At 36.8% G+C, this 13067-nt stretch overlaps 1 protein-coding gene across 1 annotated transcript; it reads right to left on the reverse strand.

Annotated features, from left to right (window-relative positions):
- Positions 1-3923: 3923 nt before the first annotated feature.
- LOC129247919 (RNA-binding protein 5-A-like) lies at positions 3924-13067 on the reverse strand. Its single transcript, XM_054887290.1, has 13 exons — positions 12804-13067; positions 12587-12704; positions 10972-11265; positions 10751-10901; positions 10626-10692; positions 10193-10266; positions 9161-9256; positions 8987-9101; positions 8645-8881; positions 5625-6131; positions 4696-5554; positions 4393-4633; positions 3924-4328 (listed from the first exon to the last, which is right to left on the reverse strand). The coding sequence occupies exons 1-13, from the start codon at positions 12817-12819 to the stop codon at positions 4215-4217; spliced, it is 2889 nt and encodes a 962-aa protein (XP_054743265.1). The 5' UTR covers positions 12820-13067; the 3' UTR covers positions 3924-4214.

Raw genomic sequence — 13067 nt, forward strand, 5'->3', positions numbered from 1 at the left:
AGACGATTCATAAGGCACCAGGAAAATAAATTATTCAACTCGGACTGTAGGGCGGCTGAATCACTAGAATTTCTTATTTCAGCTTTCACTTTTAGGTCATCAGCATAGAGAAGAAAATTAGCGAAGGAAAAGCACGAACAAATATCATTAATAAAAAAAAAAATACCAGTCTAACCTTCCGTAAAACAAACTGAGAGAGAATAAGACGAAAGCAGCATTAGGAGCGGGATAATTATAGGTTCATTATAATATTGCTATAAAGTTCATATTTTATTTTCTTCATTTTATTATTATTCATCCTCAATGTTTTCAATTTCAACAAATGATACGAGTGGCTTATGATAGCTAAAATATGATACAAATGCTTTGGTTTCGATGTTGTCAACATATCTTTGAAATACCGCGTCAATGGTTGTTTTTGATCGTGTTGTCGATTCAGTGCGATTGTTACACATTTTTAAATTGAATGTTGTATTGAGAACGTCAATTAAAGGAACCGCTGTGTCCAATGCAAAATTTACGTTAAAATCGCCACTTAAAATCATTGGAACTTTATTGTAATCTTTTCTAAGTATCCGCGATACTTCTGGTGTATACTTTATTAAATTTTCGTGAACGAATTCCGTGATGCTATTTATTGATTTTTTTTTCTGTCGATATTCACGACACTTTTCTGCATTATTTTTCGGCATAATTGCGGTAAATATTTAAAAATGAAAATATTTACGAATATAAAAATACACACGCGGTTGCTATTATGAGCGTCCCCAGCAAAACCTGCGTGACCGAAACTCTAACACAATTACATTTTTTGAATGTTACAAACACTTATGCACGCAGGTTTTGCTGGAGCGTGACCGAAACTCTAACACAATTACACATATGCACTCGTATTTGTTTGAAAATCGACTTTTTTTTGGTTCTCCGTCACCTTTGGAAAATGTGAAAAGAGTAAGCAAACTTTATTCAAATATTTTCCCTCATTTTTGCATCAGTAAAATTAAACAAACGCCGCAGCCGAATGGGTTGGTGCGTGACTACTATTCAGAATTCACAGAGAGAACGTCAGTTCGAATCTCGGTGAAAACACCAAAATTAAGGAAAACTATTTTTCTAATAGCGCTCACCCCTCAGCAGGCAATGGCAAAACACCGAGTGTATTTCTGCCATGAAAAAAAGCTCCTCATAAACATATCATAAAATAAAATAACTGTATAAAAAAATTTTTTTTCTTGTGATTCGAACCAAGGATTTTGGATCGGAAGCTCACATTGCTAGCCGATATAGCCGAGCGCGCCATGCTGTCGGCGCTGGCCTAAAAGTTATTTAGTTCGTCGCTACGTTTATATGTAATATTCGTAGCCAAGAGTGTCGATTTTTCGTTTCATCGAGTCTCAAATCACTCCCAACGATTCTAAAGAAGTTTTCACTTCAAAAATAATAAAGGTCCTAAAATACTACCCTGAGGTACACCAGAGGTGGCAGTCGTGGCGAAGAAACTCCATCGATAACTACAGTACAGCATCTCTTTATTAAATAGGATCGAATCCAATCAAGGAACGAAGAATGAAAACCGAGACAAGCTAATTTAGTTACTAAAATCGTATGAGAGATTTTATCAAAAGCTTTAGAGAAATCCGTGTAAATCGCGTCAGTTTGGAAACAATTCTGGAAGCCTGTGTGGGAATCATCAGTAAAAACGGATAAGTTAGATAACGTAGATCTTGCAGCACCAAAGCCATGCTTTCGAGGACTAATTAGATGTTTAACGCTTAAATATAACTTGTCTTTAACAATGCGTTCAAAAAGTTTAGATACAGCAGATAATTTGCAAATTGGTCTATAATTTGCAATATCGCTTTTATTACCGCTTTTGAAAATAGGAGTGACTGAAGTCAGCTTCCAATCATCAATAAATATTCCTTCGGCCAAAGATTTGTTAAAAATTAGCTTAAGAGGTTGTACCAAAAAAGCGACAATTTTTAAGCAAAGTTACCGAAAGCCCATCAACATCCGAATGAGCAGAGTTTTTAATCTTTAACAATCCCTCAATGACATCATCATCTGATACAACAAGTGTACCGAAGTCTATATTGAGAGCATAGCCATCATGTGTACAAAGCTCATAGCATTTAATTCCGTACTTATTTCGCTTTGATTTTATATATTGCCGAAAGCTAAGTCTCCCTCGATGCAGCATCATAGATTCATCTAACGATACATTTTTTCCAGGTATGCCGATTGAAATGAATTATTTATAAGCTTCAAAAGTTCAGAAATCTTAGATAGCCTGTCATTATTGGGTATGGATTCACAATGTAAGAAACGCAATACCTGTTCGAACCTGCGCCCGGTCATAGATGCCCCGAAAATTGGAAGATAATATAAGGAATTGTTAGACCAATTTGAACGAATTTTAGGTGTCTTTATTTGAGCCTGCAACAAACAAAGGCCAAAAAATATCTCCATATCTTGAAAATTTGTTTCTGTGAAACTCTTTATCCGGCAATTTTTCGTATGTGGACCTGAAAGTTACAGCAAATTTTTCTCATATTCTTTTGTGCAACGAACAATTAAATGCATTATTTCCGTAGACTAAATTTTACCGAAAATCTCTTGCGGTGTTTTACAATTTTTTAGATTATCAACTATACCCATTGAAGACCAATCAAAATGAAAGTCTTGTATTTCTGCAGTATCTTCATTCCACAAATTAGTTGTCTCATCTATCCCATTTGAAATATTTATGCCGTTAGGATTTTCCGAATCAGAAGATGATGATGTTGAGAAATCCATATTGTTTGATGAAAATATATTAGGGGTACATTCTCTTGAGTTTTCGCTTAAGGAGAGTGGGCATTAGTGAGAAATCCAGCAATTGTTCAGTAGATAAAATGAAAGGGTTAAGTTATGTTACGGTAGTCGCCAATCAATGGGGCCAACAACAAACGTAGGTAACTGGGCACTGGCTGTAGTAGCAGCATAGGAGAGGTAAAACCCTAATTCCCACCACCATCGGTTCTACGTTACCGGAATGCCACGGATTTATGCTACTACAATAACAACAACAAAGGAAACCTCTGACGTGAGAGATTGTTGTGAATCTTTCAAAAATCAATTGTACTAAAAAAATTGAATCGCTTTAAATACCTTAAAAGTTCTCTACCACAAGAATCCGGAGGAAAAAACATAGCCGGGGAATTTATTTATATTTATTCATTTAAACAAAAGTAACTTATAAAATGAAAAATATTTATGTTGTGAAGTCGTGTATAATTGAATATCGAATGAATCGATCCAAGGCGAATTTATTACAGGTGACAGCAAACACATATAAGTAAAACCCTATATGTATTTGTTGTTGCGTTTGGTCCAACCGTCACGTCAAAATCAGCAAGCAAATGTAAACATACGAATGTAAACACACCAATACATACAAACAAAGCATATCATTTTGACGTAAGCCATACCTACGGTGAAAAATTCAGCTGGGTGAATGCTGTCACCTTAATAAATCCACCTTGAATCGATCGTTGCAATTGAATTTTATTCAACAAACTTGGCTACGGTTCTTATAAATCAGCTGTTTAAATGTTGCCACTTCATGCTACCCTTGTAGGTAGGGTATTCACTACACATATAGTATATATTATACACCCTTTTTTGAGTGTTTGGGCGATCTCCTCCTATCTATAGTGTGCGTCCTGATGTTCTTCCCCAAATGGAAAGACCTACAGTCTTAAGACGACTGCGAACGGCAGATGTTTTTTATGGGAAGCTTTTTCATGGCAGAATACACTCAGAGGTTTGCCATTGCCTGTCGATGAATGACCGCTATTAAATAAATAAATATAAATACTTACATATATTTCCATGTATATAGCTTCAAACGTGTTTCCGTAGAATAAAACTTTTTGCTTCATTTTATTTGCATTGCATCATTTAATTATTATATTTACAAGCTACATTTTTTCTTCATATTATTTTCAATACATACTGATTTATTAATTGAATAGTGTACAAATGTTCAACAATGATGCAGTGAAAGTATAATTGATTGTGTTATGAAAGCTGAATTAAAAAAACGTGAAAAAACGCTTGCTGCCTTCTAAATACATGCATCTACGTAGTTTTTCCTGTAACGGAAAATTGTTATTCAAAATCACGGAACACTTTACTACATTTGTTGTAAAGATTAAACTAGAGCAAATGAATCAGACTGACTCATAGCGCGACTTCATCATTTTCTTTATGTAGGTTTTGTAGTCTTCACCGGGGGTAATGCCGGATTTGTTACCCAAGCCTACTGTTGACGAGCGTGCTTCGGCCTGCAAAGATATCAAAAATATATTACCAATCAATTGCACTAATTGTATAGGGTAATCGGTAAACCTCTATAATGCTGGTGCGTCCTTGATTTTTTCGGCCTAGTCCTTGTCCCTCGGACCAGCCCATTTTTTGCAGCAAACGATTCCCAACGTTATTCGACCCTATTGGCATTGGTGGCGCTTCTGGTTGACGTGTTGCCATTGATTTCATTTCCATTTCGAAACGCTCACGGCTACGATTCGCAACAGGTGGATCGCTCTCGCCATATTTTTGGCGTCGCTCTTTAGCACGATCCCGATAATTACTGCCAAAGAAAAAGGTTTGACATAAACAAAAAAAAACCATAAGCAAACGGGAATCACTTACGATAAACCTGCATTCATGGAATCCCCAGAGGCAGTAGAACTACGAGATAAATTAAATTTTTGCAAGTTTTCCTTGTGCAAATTCGACATTTTTAAATGCTTTTGCAATATTTCCAGTGACTGAAATGCACGCTTACATAGCAGACATGTAAGTTTTTGGAAGTCGACATAGTCCTTCTCACTAGTTTCAGACGTAGCAGCTCCGCCCGTTGACGTTGACGGTAATGAGCCGGCATGTTCATCATCCGAATCAGACGCATATGCAGTGAGTTTGTTTCCACTCGCCGCAGAAGGCAGATAATCCACTAATTTGGAACGTTCCTTCTTCTCTAAGATTGAGAAACCGACATCAGCATAGCCACTTGATAAGTATCCACTTGCACCTCCACCTGTTGCGCCAGCATTAAAAGACGGTACATCATCTGTTTTCGAAGGCAATATAGGTTGCGGCGTGGCAACTACTGTATAATCTTTCTTTTGATTCAACTGCTTAGCCCACTTTTCCATATCCTTAACTATTTTCTTGGCAACCTTCACTTTATCATGCTTATTTGCTGGATCCTTTTTCTCTTTCTTTTCATCTTCATTGGCAACCGTAGCACTGGCAGTTGCGTTACCAGCAGATGAAGAGGCCGCATTATCTTCATTTGTTTCACTCTTGACTACATCCTGCACAGTGGCGGCCACGGCTGCGGGTGTTGCCAGTACGTAGGTGCTTTTCCGTTGATCCCAATAAAGATAAGCACCTGTTTCGCTGTTGTAATAGTATTGGGAATGTGCGTCGTAGTAAAGACCCGTTGCGGGATCGTAATAATACCCTGAGGTTTCATCATATTGATACAGTGTGACATCGGGTGTGGCTAAATCGTAAGATAAAATATTTCGTTAGTAAATAAACGACTTTAAATCTCATTTATATAATATTCTTACGATACGTCTTGCCGTCGTTTCCTTTCGGCGTAACGACAGTCTTGGCTGCTAAACTTGCTTTCACCGCTGCCGCGGCCGCAGCTGCAGCTGCTGCCGCTTGCGTTGCTGTTGTCTCAATGCTATTCATTTTCTTTTGCTTTCGTTGTATCGCCGAAAGCGCAACAGCGGCCGCTGAATTCGCCGATGTTTCTTCCAATTGAACGGAGCTTGGCAAATTACCATAATGACCTTTGTTTATCTCGCTTATGTAATACTCGGTATAGTACTGTAAATACTGGGCATGTTCAGCAGGTGTCGAAGCATATATCGCGGCGCTGTATTCCGCCAAACGCGGCACATCGGCCAAAGTGTATTCTGAGGCGCCGCCACCTAGAGAACCCGAGGCAGCCATCATTTCGGCAGCCGTCATTGGACCGATAGTACTAGAAGCAGAAGCCCCTGCTCCAGATTCGTTTTTCTTGGGTACGATTTCGCGATTCTCATGATCTATGCAGTAGGTGATGAGCACTGAAAAAGCGTTAAGAATTATTTAAATTTTTATACTTTTATACTTTTTATACCATATTTAAGGATGGGTCGTATCAGTGTTTTGTAAATTCTTATTTTCTGTTTGTTGTTGTATGTTAGAATAATAGGCCTTGTTTGCAGCCTGCATTAGCCTTAGCCTAGTCTTTACAACCACTTTTTTATTAAAGTGGGACATCAGAATTCGTTTTAGAGGTATGGTTCCTTCGGCAAAGTTTCTTATTTTGATCCCTAGAATACGATTTTCACAGAGCAATGAGCGATTTTTAAATCGACCCGCCCTACTATACATCAATATGAAGTAAAGAAAAGAGTGGGTGGCTCTAGGAGATACGCCAAAGCCGAGAGTCCAGCCGGAACTTCATCCAAAGAAGATCATGGTATGTGTTTGGTGGGACTGGGAGGGCATGGTCCACTGGTAAATGCCCGCGAAGAATGCCACGGTCAACAAGGAACTCTACATTGCCCAGCTAACCCGCGTCAATGGAGCTATTCGACTGAAAAGACCTGATCGACATGGTCAAACCATACTCCTTCACGACAACGTACAAGTCGTCGAAGCTGCACCCCAAAGCTCTCCGAACCTTGCACCTACCGATAACAAAGAGGTCCTTAAAAACTGAATCAACCAAACGGCATCAACAAATTGGAAGAGGTTGTAACAGAAACGGCGAATATATAATTCATTAACTTAATAATATAATTACTGTTTTTTGTTTAAATAAAGGTCTTCTTTAAATAAAAAATAATAATAATAAATAAATAAAAAATAATAATAAATAATTAAAAATAAATAAGTAAATAAATACAAAAAATACATAAATAAAGAATAAAGAATAATAAAATGTCTTTAAGTTCCGACCACCAACAACAACAACGATAATACACTAAAGTGGAATGACAATCCCAGAATGTAGAACATCGATGGGAAAATTTTCCAAGGCAGTCGGTTCTACGTTACCGGAACGACACAGATTTATGCCGCATTCTATTCACCACTTCTCTGTTCGCTAAAGATTTCCGCTGCTCGTCAAACGGAAATGGTTTATATGAAAGCAACAACAATTTACCGATCATCAAGCGACTTTGTGTATAGCTGTTAGCGCACAAGCGATATGGTTATAGTCCGGGAGCCAGGGGTCATTCTGACCTCATCATTTCATGCCGACTGATTTTAATACTGAAGGCAAACGCCATCCAATGGATGACGAAACCAACCGCCAGCTGGTCCAGTAGCGGTGGGTACGCGCGTGGGATGCCGCGAAACGTGTCGAAAAAAAATTTTTAGTAACTCATTTAATACCGGCTGACATTTTTTTTGTGTATTGTTGACATTTAGTAGAATAAAAAAGAAATAGTCAGCTGTGCCGTAGAGGGGGGAAAATACGTCAGCTGAACAGGCGAACTTGTAAAATAAATTAAAAAGTAAAACTACTTTATGCCGATTGAAATTTTTTTACATAATTTTGGACACATATGAAAAGATAATAATGATGGTCAGCTGCGTTTATAGCGGTGGGAAGACCGTCAGCCAAAATCGCCCCTGGCTCCCGGACTATTAAGTCAGCGCTTCAAAGTATAAGTAGATGCTTTGAAAAGCAATGGAAATTCATAACAGTTTAAGCGCCATGTGTTGAGAAGCAAGACGCTCGTCTTTTCACCGCCATAAATCATATGCAATGTTGGGTGCAAGGGGAATTTTTTGAATAGTGGATCGAAAACAGTCACTGCCACTCCAGAAGCATTCCCCAAACATTTATAGAAATGCTTATGCAGTACAACAATAACCACGTCCACGTGGATTACAAGACAGATAAAATTAAGAAGTATTTTATATTGTTGCAACAACACCAAGATACCACTCTACTAAAGCCTGTTGTTTTTCGATTAACACTAAACCTACCATGGACGGGTCAAATGACCCATTTTAAATTTTTTGTCAGAAGTTCTTAGAAATAACATTATTAAATCGTCATTTGCCTTCACGACTTTTATTAAAAAATACATCGAATTTGCTCTTCTCTTGCTAATTGTTCTACCGAGAAATACATATATGTGATCTTAATAAGAGCAAATGACTTCAGATTAGGAAGATTTAATAAGAGAAGCACTCAGAATTCAATAATGTATAATGGCTTAAAATTATTCAACACTTTACCTGATGTAATAAAAAATGAAAATAATTTGCTTCACTTTAGAAAACTTGTAGTGGATTTTATAAAATTAAATATAAATTAAATGAATTTGGAATTTTATATCATGCAAAATAATAATCTAAAATGAATTATAAATGTAAAAGTTATATATAACTAATAAAGAAATAATAATAATAATAATAATATGTATATATAATACTTTAAAGACGGGTCATTTGACCCACTTTGGTAGGAATAGGAATACATAAAATACCGGTAGGTTTAGTGTTAAAGAACTAAATTGACAAAATTTAACTATAAATGCAATTAAACTATGATATATTATTCAAAGAAACTTACATTGGCGATTATCGATCGTCAGTGGTGGATCCAATGCTTTTAGCGCACTATACATATTCATCGAGTCAATTAAGCTGTCGAAATTGAAGTAGCAAATTCCACGAGATGTCTGCGTTAAGGTGTCTCGACTGATGAGTATTTTCGTAATTTTATTTGCCAAATCCGGTACATGTTGCTGCATGGCGGTGAGCACAGTCTCCTCCGTGGTTAATGTATCCAAATTGCGTAACATGATCTCTGCATTGGAGGATTGAAGGATCAGTAGAATTTTAGTTTAAATTTTAATATGTATTGTTATTTGAATATTGCTTAGATTTTTGGCAATCAGTTTGCAAGATATACTTTTCGTTAGGATGTGGCTGGCTTCTTCACTACCCTCGCCAATTTTTTCGCTATCCCCACGCGATACGTAGCACTTAAAACAGACATCCCGTCGTTTGAAATTCAAAACGCCACACTAAAAGGGGAAAAAGGTATTTCATTTCAAAATAATGTAATACTTCTCATTCAACTCACTTTGAAGCAATGCCAGTCAGTAACATTCACTTTCTGTTTGGGTGAAACGCTGTATTGAAGATTCGCAGACGTTTGATCCGCTAATTGCAGTGAGCCCTAAAGTGCATCGAGAGGGAAGAGAATGAAAGAAAAAAGGAATACATTAGCAACAATTGACTTTTTAGGTTCCCACAGACTACACAGTCACCGGTTGGTTGATTGCAATGAGCTTGCATTGTTGCAGGTAGCACTCGCTTTTTCGCATCGAAAGTTCTAGACTTGAATATGACTCAACTAGTTATATTTTTTCGCACTTCATTTCATTTTATGCCATTTCCATGAATCTCTCAACACGATTAAAATGCAAACACGCAAATTTTCTATACATATCTCGGATATGTTATAGATGGGTGGTCTGGCTGAGCAATTTGATGTTTTGAACGATGTTCATTCGTGTTTTTTCTTTGCGCTTAATTTTTGGTATCAGCTGAATTACTGCGTTGGTGATTTCGCGATATTGTGTGCCTGCAACTAAACTCGCCTGACCTAACTTTTCTGATATTTATCCATCGTCAAATAGCTATCTACATATATTATCTACACTATATTCAATTTACTTTTAACTAATCAAAATTTTAAATAATACAAACTCTACTGGACATGGCTAAAAACTAAACTGATCAATTCGGATATATACATAAATATAAGTGCGTAAGTCCTAACGGCTTGGAAACGCTACACATATTGACCAAATTCTTTGCTTTAAAAATGTTATGGAACTAAATTAAAAATTTTAATAGTTTTGCTTTGTAATTTGTTTAAATTATTTTAAAAAAATACTTGTTAGTCTCTTCGCATAACTTGCTATCTAAACAAATAATTTAAATAATTAAGCATTTACTAATTTCTTCTAGCCCTCATCTTCTGACAGTGTCTAACGCAAATCCTTCACGACAATATTATTTCACTTATACTTAAAACAATGTATGCGCTTGAACGTGATCTGAGATCTTTGATGGGTGTGTGTAGAGGTGGTTGAGCAACAAGTGATACCTGGGTTAGCTCCATCCAACGTGCAGCTTCATCAATGGTACTAAACTCGACGAAAGCGAAACCTCGTGATGCACCTAAATTTTAGATAGAAGCAAATACAAAATATTTACGTCAAAAAATAATGTATTTTTGTTGTTGTTGAATATAGTTGGATTTTTTTAATGTGGAATTGCAACAAATATCGTTTCATGTTGTTAATTCAATTACTACAAGCAATATAGGGTACAATTGTTTGTAGAATTTTTTTATTGTAGCTGCTGCAGTATATTTGTAACCGTTGTAATTGTATGTAGTCCCATTTTAGGGGTGCTATTGCCTCAGTCGGTACTTACGTGCCATCAATATTACATATTTTTTATCACTTATATACTTTCTTAAAACTACTTTACCAAAAACATCTTTCTAAAACTTAAGTATTGTCTTTGAAACCCACCTGTTTGACGTTTTCGTATAAGCCTTATTGAAGCGGTCATGCCTTGCTGTATCAGGATGCTCATCAACTACAAATGTAATAAATGTGTGCTAAATAAATGTTCCTTATATAATTCATATCCTTACATCAGCCTCGGTTATATGCGATTGTAGACCCAGTACAATTATTGTATTAGATGGAGTTTTGTTATAGAAGTGATTATGGTAACTCTCATCGCTATCATCACTGTCCCGATCATTATCATAACGTCGGCCATATCGATTATGACGATTATCTCTACAAAAATAAAATAAAATAAAAATAATAGATAAATGAACAACATTGCACTGTGGTTGGCATGTCATGCCTTCTATCACGATCCCGATCATAATCACGCTCACGATCTCTATCGAAGTCACGTCCTTTCTCCCTGCCACGATCGTTCCAAAAACGATCACGGTCGTCAGCAAAATCATCATCACCGCCACCACGACCGCGATGTCCTCGTGCATTATAGCTTTTATCATCTTGATAGTCATCATATATTAAATCGCGATATAAATCTTTTTCGCCACTACCGCCGCGACGATGTGGACCCAACCGATCACGCGATTTGGATCGGGTATTGCGACGGCGAAAATTTTGATCACGATTGCGTTCACTAAGTAAAAAGTAAAATAAGTTAAAGAGTATTAGAAAAAAATATAAGATTTATAATATATATTCATAGATATGTAAATGTAACTTTGAATACAAGTTTGTTGTTGTTGTAGCAGCCTATTCCAGCAGCTGTGTGCAAAGCGTCGTGTTCTGCTACTTACCTTTAAACCTAAAATTCCCATGGCAACCGGTTCTACGTTAGCGGAATGACTCGGAGTTTTTCCGAACAAGGGCTACCGCCCCAGTAAATTAGCCCTGTCTAGTGCACCATATCTTACTCCACTAGGATTGTCTTTCTAAAGGGTTTGTCAATTGGCGCGGGTCGATTTTGGCGCCCTGTGGCAGCCATTTTGTTTTGGTGACATCTGTCAAATCTTTTGTTTATTATTCAGTTGTTTATGCCAAATCATCATGGCAAGTTACACGATTGAACAGCACGTTCAAAAGATAAAACTTTATTATCAAAATGAGTGTTCATTAACGCAAACGTTGCGCGCATTGCGCCCATTTTTCGGTAGACGTGGTGGCCCTTCCAATTTCTTATGGCCAATTTAGAACCATATGGACCTAGACGACGTGTGGTTCCAGCAGGACGGCGCTACGTGCCACACACCAAACGCCATTTTATTCCATTTCAACATCTACCCGCCCTTATTTAAAACCCCTATATTAAGTTTCAACCACTATTTATTTAAGCGGGAAGGAGTTTGTTGTCAAAGCCTCATATGTGGAAACTTGAGGATACATATCAAATGTATAACTTCAGTGAATTTGTGGTTTGTGTATTTTACTGATTTCACAACATAACGTTTGAGCCTATCTTCTGAAGGGTACGGTGTAAATTTCCTACTAACATAGTATTTCGTCAGATTTGACAGTAGCCTAACAATGGGCCAGAGCTTTTTCAAACCAGAGGTGAAGTTATGTCAATTTACAGCTTTTTTTATAAATCTGACGCCCAATATTGCGGATACCTTATATTAAATAAAAATTTAAGTAACATTTTATTCCAATAAATTGGCAATACCAGACACTATTTTCCAATGTTTTTGTTTTTTTTTTTTCATCCCTCTTTTTTTTTACTGGAATATTGAAATAATTAACAATATTTAGCTCAAGTTCTATAAATCGGCAATTTAGTGCGTTACTGAATAAAAATTAGTGAAGCAAAATACCTCTTTTACGGAATCGATTATTTTTAATTACTTTTGAACGGTATAAAAGAATCATGATCCATTTCTGTTTAGCTCCCGTTTCGATTATTTGTGACCAATTTTGGCACCCGAGCAGCAAACTAGGTAATTATTTAAACCCACACTCACCGTGATCTTGATCGCGAACGGGAGCGACTGTATCGCCGGTAATCGCGCCGTGAGCCCGCCCCAGCCAAGTTGCCGCCATTACGATGTCGCCGATTAACAGGGGATATGCTTCTTGAACCTAGAAAACAATCGTGGAAGTATTGTAAAATGTTAATAAACTGAAATCACTTTTTCCCATCAAAATCACTAATTCGCAATTTAAATCTCTAGTACTCACGTCTGTCCATATTCATATGGCAGCTGGCCACAATTCCTTTTTCACAAGTTACAAAGCAGTGATATCCGCACAGTATAGTTTCAGTCGATGTTTGTTAGAAAACCCACTCTTACTTTTCTTTTGTTTTCTCTTTTATAGCCAACGTTACTGCTCTATTTTATAATGGAATTAAAGAATATGTAGTATTTCTTCAATTAAAACTTATTAAGAAATTTTCACTATGAGAAACACAAGATCGAAAGATTCATTGATTTTTCACTTTTT

Source organism: Anastrepha obliqua, chromosome 5 (genome assembly GCF_027943255.1).
Source record: "Anastrepha obliqua isolate idAnaObli1 chromosome 5, idAnaObli1_1.0, whole genome shotgun sequence".
Taxonomy (NCBI): Eukaryota; Metazoa; Arthropoda; class Insecta; order Diptera; family Tephritidae; genus Anastrepha; species Anastrepha obliqua.

What these genes read in the sequence shown, in the direction of transcription:
- LOC129247919 (XM_054887290.1), bottom strand. An exon ending in GATCGGGATCGTGATAGAAG is followed by an intron (nt 10,902 to 10,971) that starts GCATGACATGCC and finishes TTATTTTTGTAG; the next exon opens with AGATAATCGTCATAATCGAT. An exon ending in AAACGACGGCAAGACGTATC is followed by an intron (nt 5,555 to 5,624) that starts GTAAGAATATTA and finishes CTTACGATTTAG; the next exon opens with CCACACCCGATGTCACACTG.